This window comes from Elaeis guineensis, chromosome 12 (assembly GCF_000442705.2).
Source record: "Elaeis guineensis isolate ETL-2024a chromosome 12, EG11, whole genome shotgun sequence".
NCBI classification, from domain to species: Eukaryota; Viridiplantae; Streptophyta; class Magnoliopsida; order Arecales; family Arecaceae; genus Elaeis; species Elaeis guineensis.
In genome coordinates, this window is record NC_026004.2 from 1,619,769 (window position 1) to 1,633,762 (window position 13,994).

Below are 13,994 nucleotides of genomic sequence, written 5' to 3' on the forward strand. Positions count from 1 at the left end.
TACCATAGTCATCACTATAGAAAATATCATTATTATAGTCATCACATATTTCTTTTGCATTTTACTACTATCTTTATACCATTATATTACTAGCGCTCCTATTGATACGATTGTCATCACCATTATTATTATTCTTACTACTCCAACAGCTACTACGATCATTTAGACTGCCATAATTATGTTTACATTAATGTATCACCCGCACAATATGCAAAATATTTTTTATTAAAAAAATCTAAAATACTATTTTTAATAATTATATTTTTTAGAATAATAATATATTTTAATAATATTTAATAAAATAAAATGACATTAATAGAATTTATTTTATTAATAATTTTAATAAGTTTTAATAAAATATATATTTTTAATAATTTATTGATATATTATTAAAAATCATCGATATTTTTAAAATATTAATAATAAATATTTATTATTTTGAAAGCATATTATCTTTATGTATTTAAAAAAAAAAATTGATCTAAAAAAAATTACCTTCTTCTCTATCTTTCTTTATTAGAATCGAGAAATCTGGTATGGAAACAAAAAAAATATGTCTATTTTAAAAATATTATATATATATATAATTTTAAATTAATATAAAATAATAATATATTTCACACCAGATCAATTAAAAGAGTTTAATCCATGGCTAATATGATACACCATCGCTTCGATCATCAAAAAAAAGTTTAGACTTCGATCGTGTCCAATCCATCCAATTAATATATGCTATCCCCTGTAACTTTTCTACTCAACGCATTACGAGAATTGACTTTGACAAATCAACCATGAAAAAGCTCTCGTCCTTAAAATGTCTCCTAATTAATACATGATGATAGCAGGATTTTGTGGAATGTATTTTTTTTTCCTCTTAATTTACAGAAACATCATGAAAATTTATGGTATGATGGAACGTGGAGTCTCTATTTTAATACACACACATACACGCTGACACACACATAAGATTTCTAAAAAATTAATTATATCAAATATATTTTATATTTCCAAATTTTAAAAAAAATATATTTTTTTAAAATATAAAAAGATGATGCCGTACGGAATCTTAATATTGGTGGCAGAAGCCACCACCATCGCTGGCACGTTTAGCTATTTTATCTATTCCCACGTTGGGGTCCGCATCCCGGTCCATGTCGCGACGGATAACTTTGTACACTCACGGCTTCCATCGTAGAACCGGCTGGCCACAGAAACAAGCCTGTCGGGATAACGCTGACGGATCCATCAATCGGACGGTCCAGATCTCATCGGGCTCAGGAGCCGCCCGCCCCTCGTCCGAACCCTGCAGAGAGCTTGGCCACCACGGCGTTTTTTAAGTTCTTCCCCCGTCGTCCGTCGGGGACGGTGGGAGGACAGCCCCTGTAGGCGGAGGTTTCCCAGCGAGGTAAGAACGAACCTCCATTCACCTTCTCTTCGCAACCCTAACCGTAAAGATTTCTTTGCAGTATCTCCTCCGAGAAATCTAGGGTTTCTATTTCTCGAATCAGCGCTCATCCGGGAAATCTTGGTTTTTGCCCTTTCACGTTCTCTTGGATTTTAATCTTCATTCGCATTGTACTGTTTCAGGGTTTTCTGTTTCGCTGGATCGCGTCAAGCGTGGATTGGCTTGGTTTACGATGAATGAACACGCTCAAGCTGGCATCGTGGCTAGTTGAGTGTAAGATTTTCTTGATTAATTGGTTTCTTGATTTCGAGATTATCAGCAATGGCTGGACGAGCAAGCTAGGAAATTAAGGTTCTCTTCTGATGTAATTTTAGTTTCTATTTGGTTCTGTTTTTGCGCTTAAAAATTTTATGTGCATCGCTTTGAATACGGCCGTGGATATTGTTCAAATGATTCAGCTATCTGTAACCAGGATGATGACCGCGGGTAGAGGTTTAGGAATTGCATTACAGAGAGTGTACCAGGGATTGCGAACTAACCTTGTTTACAGTATAATTTGTATATCTCCTGTATTGTTAAGAAGCATGTTGCCTCTGTGGTTATTTTGTTTTTCAGTTCAAGAATTTTTTAAGGCTGCAAATGGTCTGGCCTGAACCAAGCAATGTGTTGTTCGATCTTGGCTTGGATCGCTTGGGTAAGAAGGCATACAATCTTGGGCTTAGTCTTGGACAAGCCTGGTTTAGGAGCAAGCGGAGAATGAACCCAACCTTGAGACACCTAATCGATTACAAACGTATTCAAGATTTTTTTTTTTTTTTTTTTTGAAAGAATACAACCTACCACTTAGACCAATAAAAAAAAAAGAAAAAAAAATCATTACGATACATCAGAAAACCCATGCAATTTACAACATCAACACAAGACCCACTTATCAATATTCCCTTGTCAATGAGCCTGTTAAGCTAAGCTGGCAACTTTTCAGGCTTGGATCATTCATAAGACAACCTAAAATTGCAGCTTGAGCAACTGGTTCATTTGAGGCCCTAAAATTGTCAAGTAAATCATGATGCTCTTCATTACTGAGTGAAACATCATTCTCAATAGCTAAATACCGAACCATTCTTTGAAACAATTAGGGTGGATAATTTCTGTTGATCTACTTCTGAGTAACATGATATCGGAGCTTCTTTTTTTTTTTTTTTTTTTTTGTGGGGGCGGGGGGGGGGGGGGGGAGAGGGGGGTTGGTTAGGGGTGGGGAATATTCAACCCTCCCAAGAAACTATAATTGCTTTGATATGCTTTGACGTGTAAGTTGACATGTTAAATGGAACTTGATTCCAATTTTAGTTTTCTGGATTTATTTAAGCTGTAGCTGACTTCATTCCATACAATGCAGAAAATGATTTGGTGTCGGGTTCAATTTGCCCTTTAATGATGTGGTGACATGCTTTGAGTAAAACATTTGAATTTTAAATGGCGGATTGTGCTGTTATACCATTGCGTGCCCATCTGCAAATGGAGGGGATTCGGTCCAAAAGTATTCTCTTCGTGCCTAAAAAAGCTTATGCAAGGATACCACAGAGGCAAGTTTCCTGTCATTTATTTTTTTACTTTCTCTTCATGCATGTTTGTTTCCATGGATGTGCACGGTAGAAGGGCATTTTTCTTGTTTCTCTTGCCTCTTTTGTAGTTGGGATGTTCTGCCATGTATATATGACATTTATGCATCAGGCATATAAGTGCAGCCTTTATGAGAAAACCATTTGCAATCTGATAATACATATTTCCAGGGAATTTGAGAAATTGGAAGCACTTTCCTTAGTCATTTCACATTTTAGTGATATGATTGCTTGGATGGATTAATGACCTTTCCCCCTTGTACAGGAATTACTTATTTATGAAAAGTAATCTTGTTTCTCAATTTAAACCACCAAAAGTTCTTGTGAATGGTGCTTCTTTTCGCATAGCATTGGAAGGAAGCCAGTGCATGAAGGAGAGTTTCTTTAAATGCTGTTGCTTTGGGTCTTTGACAGATCCTGAGAGTGCAGTACCATCAAATTGGATGTCTGTTGTTGACCAAATGCTTCTAATGGTCAGTATAGTCTTTGCACATTTGGCTGGGGCAATACCCCGCAGTAGGGCTTATATTGGTGTGAAAAATAACACTACGAGTCAACATCATGATGCTGCAAGATCAACCAATTATGGTAGGTAAGAGTAGGCCAGTCAAAATTTTGTAAGTGTATTAGGTGGCATTTTCATCACATTTCTCAAAATAAATACTCTGTGCTCGTAAATGAGCTTATCCTTTTGTAGGCTATATAGACGCATCGTGTTTCTTTGGCAGGTCTACGGAGTCCAACATGAATGGTCCTTGGATTGAAGTAAAAGAGAAACTTATGGATGCTTTGACTGCTATTGAAAATGATGGAAGGATGGAGAACAGAGCTGCTGAACATGAAAATGAAAGCAAAATGCATTCCTTGAATATCTTCGCTGTTGATGAAGGTCCTAGACTACGGTTGCTTTGGGTTACGTTACAACAACTTCAAAAAGAGGCAGGCATTGTCTTTAGTTTCCTTTGATATAATTGATTGCATTGCATACTCCTGTAGAGCTGCATACTCCTATATTATGGCTGGTGTTTTATGCTCTAAAGGAATTGAGCTGAGCCAATAAGCTCGACTGGTAGAGGAATAACTTTTCTGCCTCTCAAAATGTTTTGGATCACCCCCCATCTGCTCCTCTAAAAAAAGCAGTGGGTTCCTGGACTCTTGAGGAGAGTATATCCAACCTTTTTGTCAAGGACCAGGTGGAAGAAGTAATGTGTAAAGAGAATGTGTTTATAAATACGCACTAAGCTTTTTCGGGGATGCACTCAATTGTATGACTTTCCAACCAATGCATTTGAAAACAACCGTTGGGTGGATTTTTTTTCTTGCCAATTCCAGGGGCATCATGTCAGTATTGATCTGCTTGTGACACCCTCTTCCTGGGATGTCTCGTCAACTAATACCATCCCCATTGCCATAAAGAATTAAGTGTTTATTTGTCAACTTGCATCACAAAAACAACATTTGGGTGTGCTTGTTTTTTTTTTTTTTGCCGATTCCAAGGGCATCATTTCAGTACTGATCAGCTTATGACACTCTCTTCCTGGGATCTCGCTCTGATGAATACCCATCCCCAATGCCACAAAGAACTAGGTGTTTATTTTTCAATTTGCAAATTAATTTTGTTCAGACAACCACTCAATTATATCTTCTTCCAACTGATCCTTCTCAAAACAACAATCTTCATCCTCATCTACATTAGAGTTATCTTTATTTGTTTGTGTCAACCTCGTTTTAGGATCTCTCTGGCCAAGAACCATCTGGCAATGCCACAAAGAACTAGGCATCTTTGCTGCTTTATCAAGTGGATTGTTTATGAATCAACAATTTCAACCCCCTAGCAAGTAGGGGTTGGAAAGTCTTAACAAATTGGTAGCTTAGATCAAGTTGGATAAGCTCTCACTGGTTGCTGTTGATTATAATTTCCTTCCAATTTATCTGTGATACATAAAGCAAGCAAGTAGCTAACTCCTAGAAGTCATCCCCCAAAGTGGATAGAGTCATGACAAACTACTTGAGCAATCTCCTGTCCTCTTCTTCAACTACAACAAAGAAACTGAACTTCTGTAAAAAAACAATTTTTTTGATGATCATCAATCCTTCTTTAGGCATAGTAGATCATCAATTGCAATGAGTCTGATCATAACTTCCTTTTGCTTTAGAACTCAAGATTCTTCATATTTTTCTAGATGACCATTTTGTGGAGGATCATCACTGCAGATAACCCTGGCAATAGAAGAACAGAAATTGATACATATTTGCCTTCTTGAAGATAAGATAATATAAGCTTATATGCCTCTTTGTTTATTAATTTGAGTTCTTTGCTGTCATTCCTTGTTGCAGCCAACAAAAAATATTGGAGTTAGGCTTCATTCTCTTCCATATGTATTGGATACTATGATTATCTCTTAAGACTTGAATTATATATGACTGCTAAGCCCTAACTGCTGTTCTGCATGCTTTTATGATAACATTTATGACTGGGAAGTTATCCATTTGTTTCAGAAGCTCAAGGATTTAACCAGCAATAAATTTATTTTCTGACAATTAATACATTATAGAGGTGTCTAAAAGGATATTTGTCTATATCTGTCATAATGAATTATTGGTCTGTCCAGTTTCAAATTTTGTTCATAGAATCGTATTTGGGTTTTTGCAATCAGGTTATTCCGAACTGCTTCTTAATCTACGAAATAGTCAAAAAAAATTGTAAAGGTTGCAATGTTGCATCGTGAAAATCATTATGTTTTAGGTTGTCCTCCATTGATTTGCCAATGTTTGTGAATGCCTAAATAGTTCCATAGCCTCAAGGATTACAATTTACAACAAACTAATTATGTATTATTCTTTTTCTCTAGAAGCATCAATTTTCTCAATGTCGCATAAACATTTGCCATCTTCCTGAAGATGCCATGATTTTATTCAGGTCGGTCATATCTCACAAACCCAAGAGTCTGTTAGCCGGGATATCTGGCTGCTGGTTGCCTTGGAAGTCATAAAAGGAGCAACCCAGCCCATCTACATAAAATGGCTTGAGGAGGAACTGACCCTGGAAATTGGACAACCTGAAATGGTACCAGTGAACTTTCAGAATGTTTGTTATTTGTCTTGTAAGTTTCAACTGACTTGTTGACATGTGCATTCCTGTTCAGAAGCTTACTGATAGAATGCTCGGGAAGTTAAATGGAGATGATAGAATCTTACAGAATATTAGTAGATCTGGGAAGGCTGAACTCTATGCAGACTTGCTGTTCTTCCTTAGATTTGGTTCTCTCAGGTATCATGAACACCTCTGCATTTCTTACTGCTAAATATCAGAAGTATGCATGACGTAGAATCAGCATATTTCAATGTCCTAATATTACTAGTGCCTCACAAGTCCAGATATGTAAACTCATTGTTTAGGATGTTGTAATTTCTGAATCAGCTATCAAGATCTGAAAAAATGTCAGTCAGTGAATTTATGTAATAATGTTAACCTTTGACATCACTTTGGGTGATTTAATATACTTTAAAATTTTACCTACTATTAAAGAAATATTACCACGGAATTATTATTAATAACTTAAATACCTTTTTTCTAGGTTTCTGCTGATTGCTTAAAATGAACATGTGCTGCAATCAAAGAATGAAAAGTTTTATCATTTTTGTAATACATGTCTATAAAATTCAATATCCCTATTGCTTTATTCTTCTCACCGATCAATTAACTTGTATGTATCTGTTATGCAAATCTATGCTAAGTTGTTGTTAAATCAGTGAATATTAAATTTGGATTCTTCTTACATAGAAAATATCTGCATGTTAGATTTCATGCATAATTATGCCATTTGGAAATATATCTGCATGTGAAGTGTACACTAAGATGAAACTAATATTTTCCATCTTCTGGGACCAGAAATGGATGCTGTTATGACAATAAACTTCTGACTCGACATGGAGTTGACATTCTAGAAGATCTGGTGATTCTGTTAGCAGATGAAATTGCAAGCATTTATCTTGAGCTTATTTCTATTGACAGTGATATGTCCAATGAGATTAACGGCTTGGGCTTAACATTGTGTTCACTGTCCACCAGATCGCTTCAAAGACTAAGAAATGAGGTAAGGTGACAAACATTGCTTTCTTAGCAAATTTTGCCATCATTTTAGTTGTTGAAGTTGAACCAACGTATAACAACTTTAATCCTGGATTTTAAGTCTTATAGATTTGTGACATTTCCATGCATGTCTTTGGTAAGATTCATTCTGTGCTTGTGCATCATCAATGATGTACATGGTGACTTATCCAGATCTAATCATTTGGAAACTTGTTGCCAATATATATACATTGCTGATGTATAGACTGCAATATATACTGCAAAGAATACTGCAAAATATACGCAATGATTAATCACATAATCTATTTGCAAGCATTATAGGTAGCTGACTTCCTTTATGGATGAAGAGAGAAAAAAGAACATAAAAAATTCATAGTAGTTATTCCGACGAGGTTCATCATCTCTACTACCTGGTAGAAAGAGTGGAAGTAGGATTAACTTGTGTCAGCTTGTACACTAAACCAAAGTATTCATCTGGAGCAAAACAGATTAATATTCTCTTATAAGACTGGTGATTTAATTGATTTATTTGCCAAAATGAATTGTTCTAACTCACCTATAGTTAGTCTTTGTTTTTTCCCCTTATTTTTACGGTCTCTTTTTGTAGTTTTAGTTGTTTGCACATGCCAAACTTAGAGGCAAAAGAAAGAAAGAAGCAACAGCCTGAGGAGGTGACCTATCGCTGATCAGTGCAGCATAGCAATCTGCTTGAGTGTTATTTCTCGTTTTGTCGTATACAGGATATTGGTGGTCCTAATTTGTTACTTTGTTGATGGTGCGAAATGTTTACTGGCTTGTTGCTTTATGGTATAGTTGGTCTCTTTTGTTTGGCCTGTCACAATTGTGGTAGCTTTTACCATGTACATAATAGGACATCTGGACATATGCATGATTTCATGGATGTTGCAAACAGGTTAGCAGGAAACTTGCACATTCTTTAGGTCGATGCATCTTTTAGTTTGATATTCACTGACTGATCTCTCATCTTGATCTACAGGTGGTATTGAACCAGTGGCTTCAGCAAAACTTCAAGTCAGTTGTCACAATGTATGAGGACCGATTTGAGTTATTTGTCTTCAGCAGGAAACAGCTAGAGGACTCAGTTGAGAGTCGAAACGAAAAGATTATTTGGTGGAAGAAGTTTGCTTTCAGCAAGTCAACAAGATCGTCCTCATTGCATCATGTCCAGATCAACCTCATTTCCTTGCTTGTCAAACGAACCAAGGAGTTGAGAGCCTTGACCGGCTGGTACTGTTATCTACTAGTGCAGTTCTTATCGAATGTTTTGCATACATGATAAGGTCATGTGAACTTATCATTCAGACCAAAATTTTCAGCGTGCCTTTTCAATTGAATTGGCATTTACCTGTGTTTTTCAGAATCTACCTAAGGGTATTTCATCTCAAGATCCAAGCCAAATGGTGGGGCATGGTTACCTTCCATATTACTAAGATCCATCTTTGACCATTGCGATAATGGGGTACCGATGGGTGATTATTTACTTATGGCCTGTCTAAGGGCCTAAATCACCTGACAACTTGTGACTGATTGGTCTTAATTTTAAAAATTATTAATTCCTATGGAACTGATTTATATAAGTGGGTATCTTTTGCTAAGCTAAACCAGTCTTGTTCAGAAATATTAGGACAATTATATGACACAAGGTTTTGATGTTCTTGCAGGAGGTACTACTTTAGCTTGTATCTGGAGCTCTTAGATATCACAATGCCTTTTGCTAGTGCTGTTTTTACCAAGATCAGGGGTGCTGTCTCTTTCTTCCTAATGTGTATGATTGGAAGATCTTTAGGACTCATTTTTAATGGGATTAGGCAGTCCTTGGGCTGGAGGTAAGATGTCTTTGTTTCAGTTTTCGGTTAGTTGTCACCATTTATCGACATCTTTTTTTTCCTGAAACTATGGGGAAAAAATGATGCATGACATTTGGAAAAGTTAAAGTTTTCTTCTATTACCTACAAAATATAAAAATTTCAGAAGCAAATGAATTTTTTTGGGCAAGCATTTTTTGATTGATAAACGTTTTTCTTTTTTTTTTTTTTTAATTTTAACTTTTTACTGCAACAACCTCTTCTATTTGTTCATCTTCTGGAAGGATTGTAACTTTCCAAGAAATTGATAGTTCACCGCAGTTTGGTGCTGCAAATTCTTCTGATATCTGTTCAACGTATGCTAGACTTTGGTTTGGCCTTTTCTCATTGCATGTTTAGTTATTTAGTTGGCCTGAGAAATTTTAGGTGAAACTGATTGTGATTGGGGTAAGATTCAGTCCAGAGCTTCAGGCTGAAGACGAGTGAGGCTTGATGTTTGTTGTCAGAGCTAACCACAAGTCCACAACCATAAACCGAGTTTCAAGTATGAGAACCTTTACTTTTTCTCGAAAAAAGCCAAAGTCTGTATGAGAACCTTTACTGCATGTGAAAGAGGTGCGGTTTAACATTTATCAGCACTCAGGTTCTGAAAACAAATAAATTTGCATTACTACAATATGAGAGAAAGTGAACAATTGAAAGAGGCTCTTCCATGAAATGAGTTTGAAGTTGCTAATTTATTAGCTTTGCTTGCCATTCCAAGCTTTATTTAGTCTCCAGAAAGTTATATAAGCATATTAGGTGGCCCTCCGGAAAACCAAAAAAAAAAAAAAGAAAAAAGGCCGAGTCATTGGTATACAACCACAGCTATTATTTTAATTATGCTTTCTGCTGGCTGCCTGTTTGCAACCCAGCCCCTTGCCCAGAGAACGCCTTTCCAAGATCAGCTTCCATCATACAAAGGAAAAAGCCTTTTTCTCTCCTAACAATCAAATTTGTGCAACAGAAGATAAGATTTGATGATTTATTGGAATCCAAGGTGAGTCCGTGAGATATAGCGATAGGTCCCTTGAATATTTGTATAGCAAGATGTCTGTCATGTTGCCCCTTTTATCGTACTGGAATATAAAATCCTGCGTGGATCTTGCCCTCTTGTCTTGGCTGATACGATCTCTGTATGGCAACTGGGAAGCGGCTGTGAATGGCAACCATGGATGAAATCCCATTTTGCGTAATCTAAAAATTAAAAGAGGAACTGTTGCAGAATCCTACTAGATGATGAAATTGGGGGGAGGTCTAATTCATGAAGCTGAAAATAACTTTGTCCATGGAAAACATGTAAAAAAGAGTGCCTGAGCAGTGTTGGTTGGCACTTCTTCATGATGGTTGGCACTGGTCTAGGATTCAAATTCACAGGGTGACATTCGCACCAGATATATAGAGAGAGAGACCTACCAATTGATGGTGTTACGCCTGACTTCGCTCTTTGCTATACGAGGCCGGCCATCTGGAGCCTTCGCTCGACATCTAGTGCTATCCAACCTTAGGGCTCTCTTATAGGGGATGTTTACCCACCGAGGAGTCATGCAGGTTGGAGGTGTATTTTCTTTTGGCCGTGAAATTGGTTGGATGGGGTGATGGTGGCACTATCTGCGGCTGAAGGGAGTAAAACAAGTAATGATATTATAGTAGATAGCCTACAGCATGCACAGGAAAGCACGACATTCGGCATGTTGGCTGGTAATACTAATGCTTCCCTCTGGAAATGAACTTTAAAAAAACTAAAAGTATAATTCCTTATCATTGTCGTAAAATAAAACAATATCCTCGCTATCTCATCAATCAGCCTCTTCTGCAAAAGGCTCCGCGGTCCTGCTTTCTTTTCTGACCATAATAGACCATTACTGTTGCTGAATGACTCTGATCTTTAAAAAAATAATAAACAAATATTCCTGACATGTGAGTTAAGTCAGATTTTCTTCAATTATGTTTAAATTATAAAAAATTAAAATTTAATTCTAAACTATCTAAACTGATTTAATTTTTTTTTTAAAATATAATTCTAACTATTTTCTCTCATTAGAAATCTGATATGATAATTTCTGAAATTTACTCATGTAGTTCAATCGGACGTCGACATGGCTTAAAATATTTATAAAAAATATTGTTGATGTGGCTCAAATTTTTAATTTCATCTTCTTTCCTGAATTTCTCATCTCATGTCTATTTTTTTCTCCCTATCAGTTGCCTCTTCAGAAATCTCATCTGCTTCTTCTCTTCTCCTCATCTCTAAAATTTCAATGGAAAAAGAAGGAAAGCTTCTTCTCTCCATGGTCCCATTCTTTTTCTCCTTTATGATCTTTTTTTTTTCTTTATTTCTCATCACTCTATTTTATTGAACTCTTCCCATCCACTCCCTTCTCAAATCTCTCATTTTTTCATTTCTCTATTTCTCATCCCTAAAATCCCAATAGAAAAAGAAGAGAACAAAAGCTTTCTTTTCCTTCATGGCTCTATCCTTCTTCTTTGCTTGATTCTTTTTTTTTTTTTGGTCATCTTCCATTGCCTTCTTCTTACATCTCTCGCTGAGCTGATGTTAGTGTTACTGTCTTCTCCTTCCATTTTAATCCTCATATCTTTAAATAATAATTTTTTTTAGAAAGAAAGAAGGAAGAAGAGAAATTGTAAGATAACTAGAGAAAAAGAAGGGAAAATAGGATTGGAGAGAAAGAAAAGTTTATTTTTTTTGCCACTTCAATAATTATTTAAAATTTTAATATCATATAAACATTACAAAAATATCGGTGGTTGTTACATCGAATTTTCAGTGAGAAGAAGCTGTTAAAATCATGTCTAAAGATAATATTAAAATAATATTGATAATTTAAGAATTAAATTTTAACTTTATGTATTTTAAAAATCTTTTAAAAAACCGGACTTAGTTCATAAAACAGAAATATAATTTATTTACTGAGAGAGAGAGAGAGAGAGAGAGAGAGAGAGAAGAAGCAGAGCTCTGTTGAACCTTCGAGCACCATTATGCGAGAACAGAGCATGGTTGTTAACTCATCCTTCACTTACAGTCTATCAAGGTTATTTCTTGCTCGATTATCAATTACAGTTCCTAGTCACCTCAAGACGTGACTTGATATTCCATTAGAAAAAGAATGAACCTTTGAGATTTCTTGGGAGAGCCAAAAGTACCCAAGATCACATTGTTTTCCCTTTCCCAACAGGATACTGGCTTGGGAGTCCGAGGAGCATGATTTAAGCCATGCCATGGCGGTACGGGCAATAAAAGGATTCTCCGATTGGTTATCTCCGACGCCCCAGGACACCAGCACTCTCGGACCGGAACAATACACTTTCATTATCTTGAATAAAAATCGCAAATCTCCATGCCTTCTGTCATGATACATGCCGCATCTGCCGCGGGAATAAAGCAGGCACTAGACTTATTCTGAGCCCAAGCCTTATGCCTGCCAAACAGCATCGGAAAAATGGGAAGGAATGGTAATTCCAGTCCATCCTGCTTATCCCAAGAATAACTACTCCCAGGGAAGGCTACTAAGACAGGTATCTAGCATAAAGCCCTGATTTGTTCCAGCCTCTTTTTAGCCAAACAAAAAAAGGTAAGAATAACTGATGGAATAACTATTCCGATGGGAATACGATTTTCTTTTTCCCGAACCAGAAGCAGCCATTATGTACAACTTTTCTCGTCGCATTATTTAGCCAGCTGGTTGAGCGTGGGGGCTCACATACACCCCATCGTGGAGACAAGTCTGGGATTTCACAGCAGCCCCTAGAGTAGGATGCGCTGCTTTACATTGTCTTTGGAAAAGCATGCCAGATCTCCCTCATCATCTTTTATGCATTGGGTTATGTCACAAGTCCGAACAGCAGATATCTTCAGCAACCGCCCAACCAAGAAAAAGCTTTCATATTGTGCCTTTATTTGGAGGCCCTTCCCCAACCTAAAGTGCAAAATGGATCGAATGCTTTAGCTGCTCATCAGTCACACCTTCGTTTAATTAAAAGCTGCCACTTAATCCTGGCTTGTATTGAAATGATGAGCTAGTTTCCAGTTGAGAATCACCATTTGAACTTCCATGATTGGTCCAATTTTGGCTCATGGTAAACTATATTTTTGTTGGATGGGTGTTAATCTCAACTCTTCAGATATATCAGCCTTTGTAGCTCGGTTTAGTCCGATTCAAGTACGAACGGTTTCTGCTAAACCCGAACCCTTCTGTAAGATTATGAGAGAGAGAGAGAGAGTCCAGATTTTTCGGTTTTTTTTTGGGTCCCAACCAGTAGGATCCAGGTTCATCCTGCTCTTTTGCACCCTTAGTCATCCAAATTGCTGAATCCAAACAAAGGCTGATCTCAAGATAAGGGATGACGTCGATTTACTTCACCGAATTGAGTAACCCGAACAGTCTTAGGTAACCAATGTTTGCTATTGATGCTCAAGAATGATAACATTAAATCATGATGCTTTAAATGCTGGTCTTGATTTGGAGTGAACCATAGCTTTTGATGTCTACCCTGAAGTGTGCAACAAATCATTCGGTAACCACTCCTTCAAATCGTTCATACCCCAAATTAGCATTCCATCTTCTATGATGATGATGGTGGTGGTCAGTCTTGTGGAAAGATAGGCCATAAAGAGTCTGGACTCTTTCAAGTCCGAGGCTCCCTGCCACACCGCCGGAGGCACATGTCATTTGAAGGAAACATGGTGTCACATGTCATCTCATTCAATGAGTCCTAACAACCCATCAATTAGAAGGTAGATAAGGTAAGGGATACCCATGTAACAGCTCCATCCCTATTCAATGACTCTTTTGTCATACTTTGAATCCAAGCAGTAAGGTTTGGCCTTTTCCGCTTATCTTTACATGTGTTCCTTTTTCTCATTCGAAGGCTTTCCTCACTTTGTTGGCTCAGCTGGTTCATGGATATTGATCTCTTGCGGGCTCTTGGGGGGGAAGTTTCAGGTCTTCAGACTGGAATCCGCATGGCAATGGACCGAAGTCTTAGGAGAT

At 36.9% G+C, this 13,994-nt stretch overlaps 1 protein-coding gene across 5 annotated transcripts; it reads left to right on the top strand.

Annotated features, from left to right (window-relative positions):
- The first annotated feature begins 1,176 nt into the window (after nt 1-1,176).
- On the top strand, nt 1,177-9,133 carry LOC105055724 (uncharacterized). 5 transcript variants are annotated; one of them, XM_010937674.4, is made up of 10 exons: nt 1,177-1,405; nt 1,588-1,756; nt 2,802-2,988; nt 3,290-3,616; nt 3,753-3,963; nt 5,945-6,091; nt 6,171-6,295; nt 6,917-7,121; nt 8,115-8,365; nt 8,800-9,133. In XM_010937674.4, exons 3-10 carry the CDS (start codon nt 2,879-2,881, stop codon nt 8,966-8,968), a joined length of 1,545 nt encoding a protein of 514 aa, XP_010935976.1. In that variant the 5' UTR covers nt 1,177-1,405; nt 1,588-1,756; nt 2,802-2,878; the 3' UTR covers nt 8,969-9,133. The 5 variants fall into 5 exon arrangements, with proteins under 5 accessions (XP_010935976.1, XP_029123587.1, XP_029123586.1 ...); XM_029267754.2 differs by having other exon boundaries at nt 6,174-6,295; XM_029267753.2 differs by having other exon boundaries at nt 1,588-1,678.
- Nucleotides 9,134-13,994: the final 4,861 nt, after the last annotated feature.

Bases quoted from the DNA above. Each gene is read 5' to 3' on its own strand.
- LOC105055724 (XM_010937674.4), top strand. From the start codon at position 2,879: ATGGCGGATTGTGCTGTTATACCATTGCGTGCCCATCTGCAAATGGAG. The intron at 2,989-3,289 runs GCAAGTTTCCTG...CCCCTTGTACAG, and splicing joins TATGCAAGGATACCACAGAG to GAATTACTTATTTATGAAAA. The intron at 3,964-5,944 runs GCAGGCATTGTC...GATTTTATTCAG, and splicing joins TACAACAACTTCAAAAAGAG to GTCGGTCATATCTCACAAAC.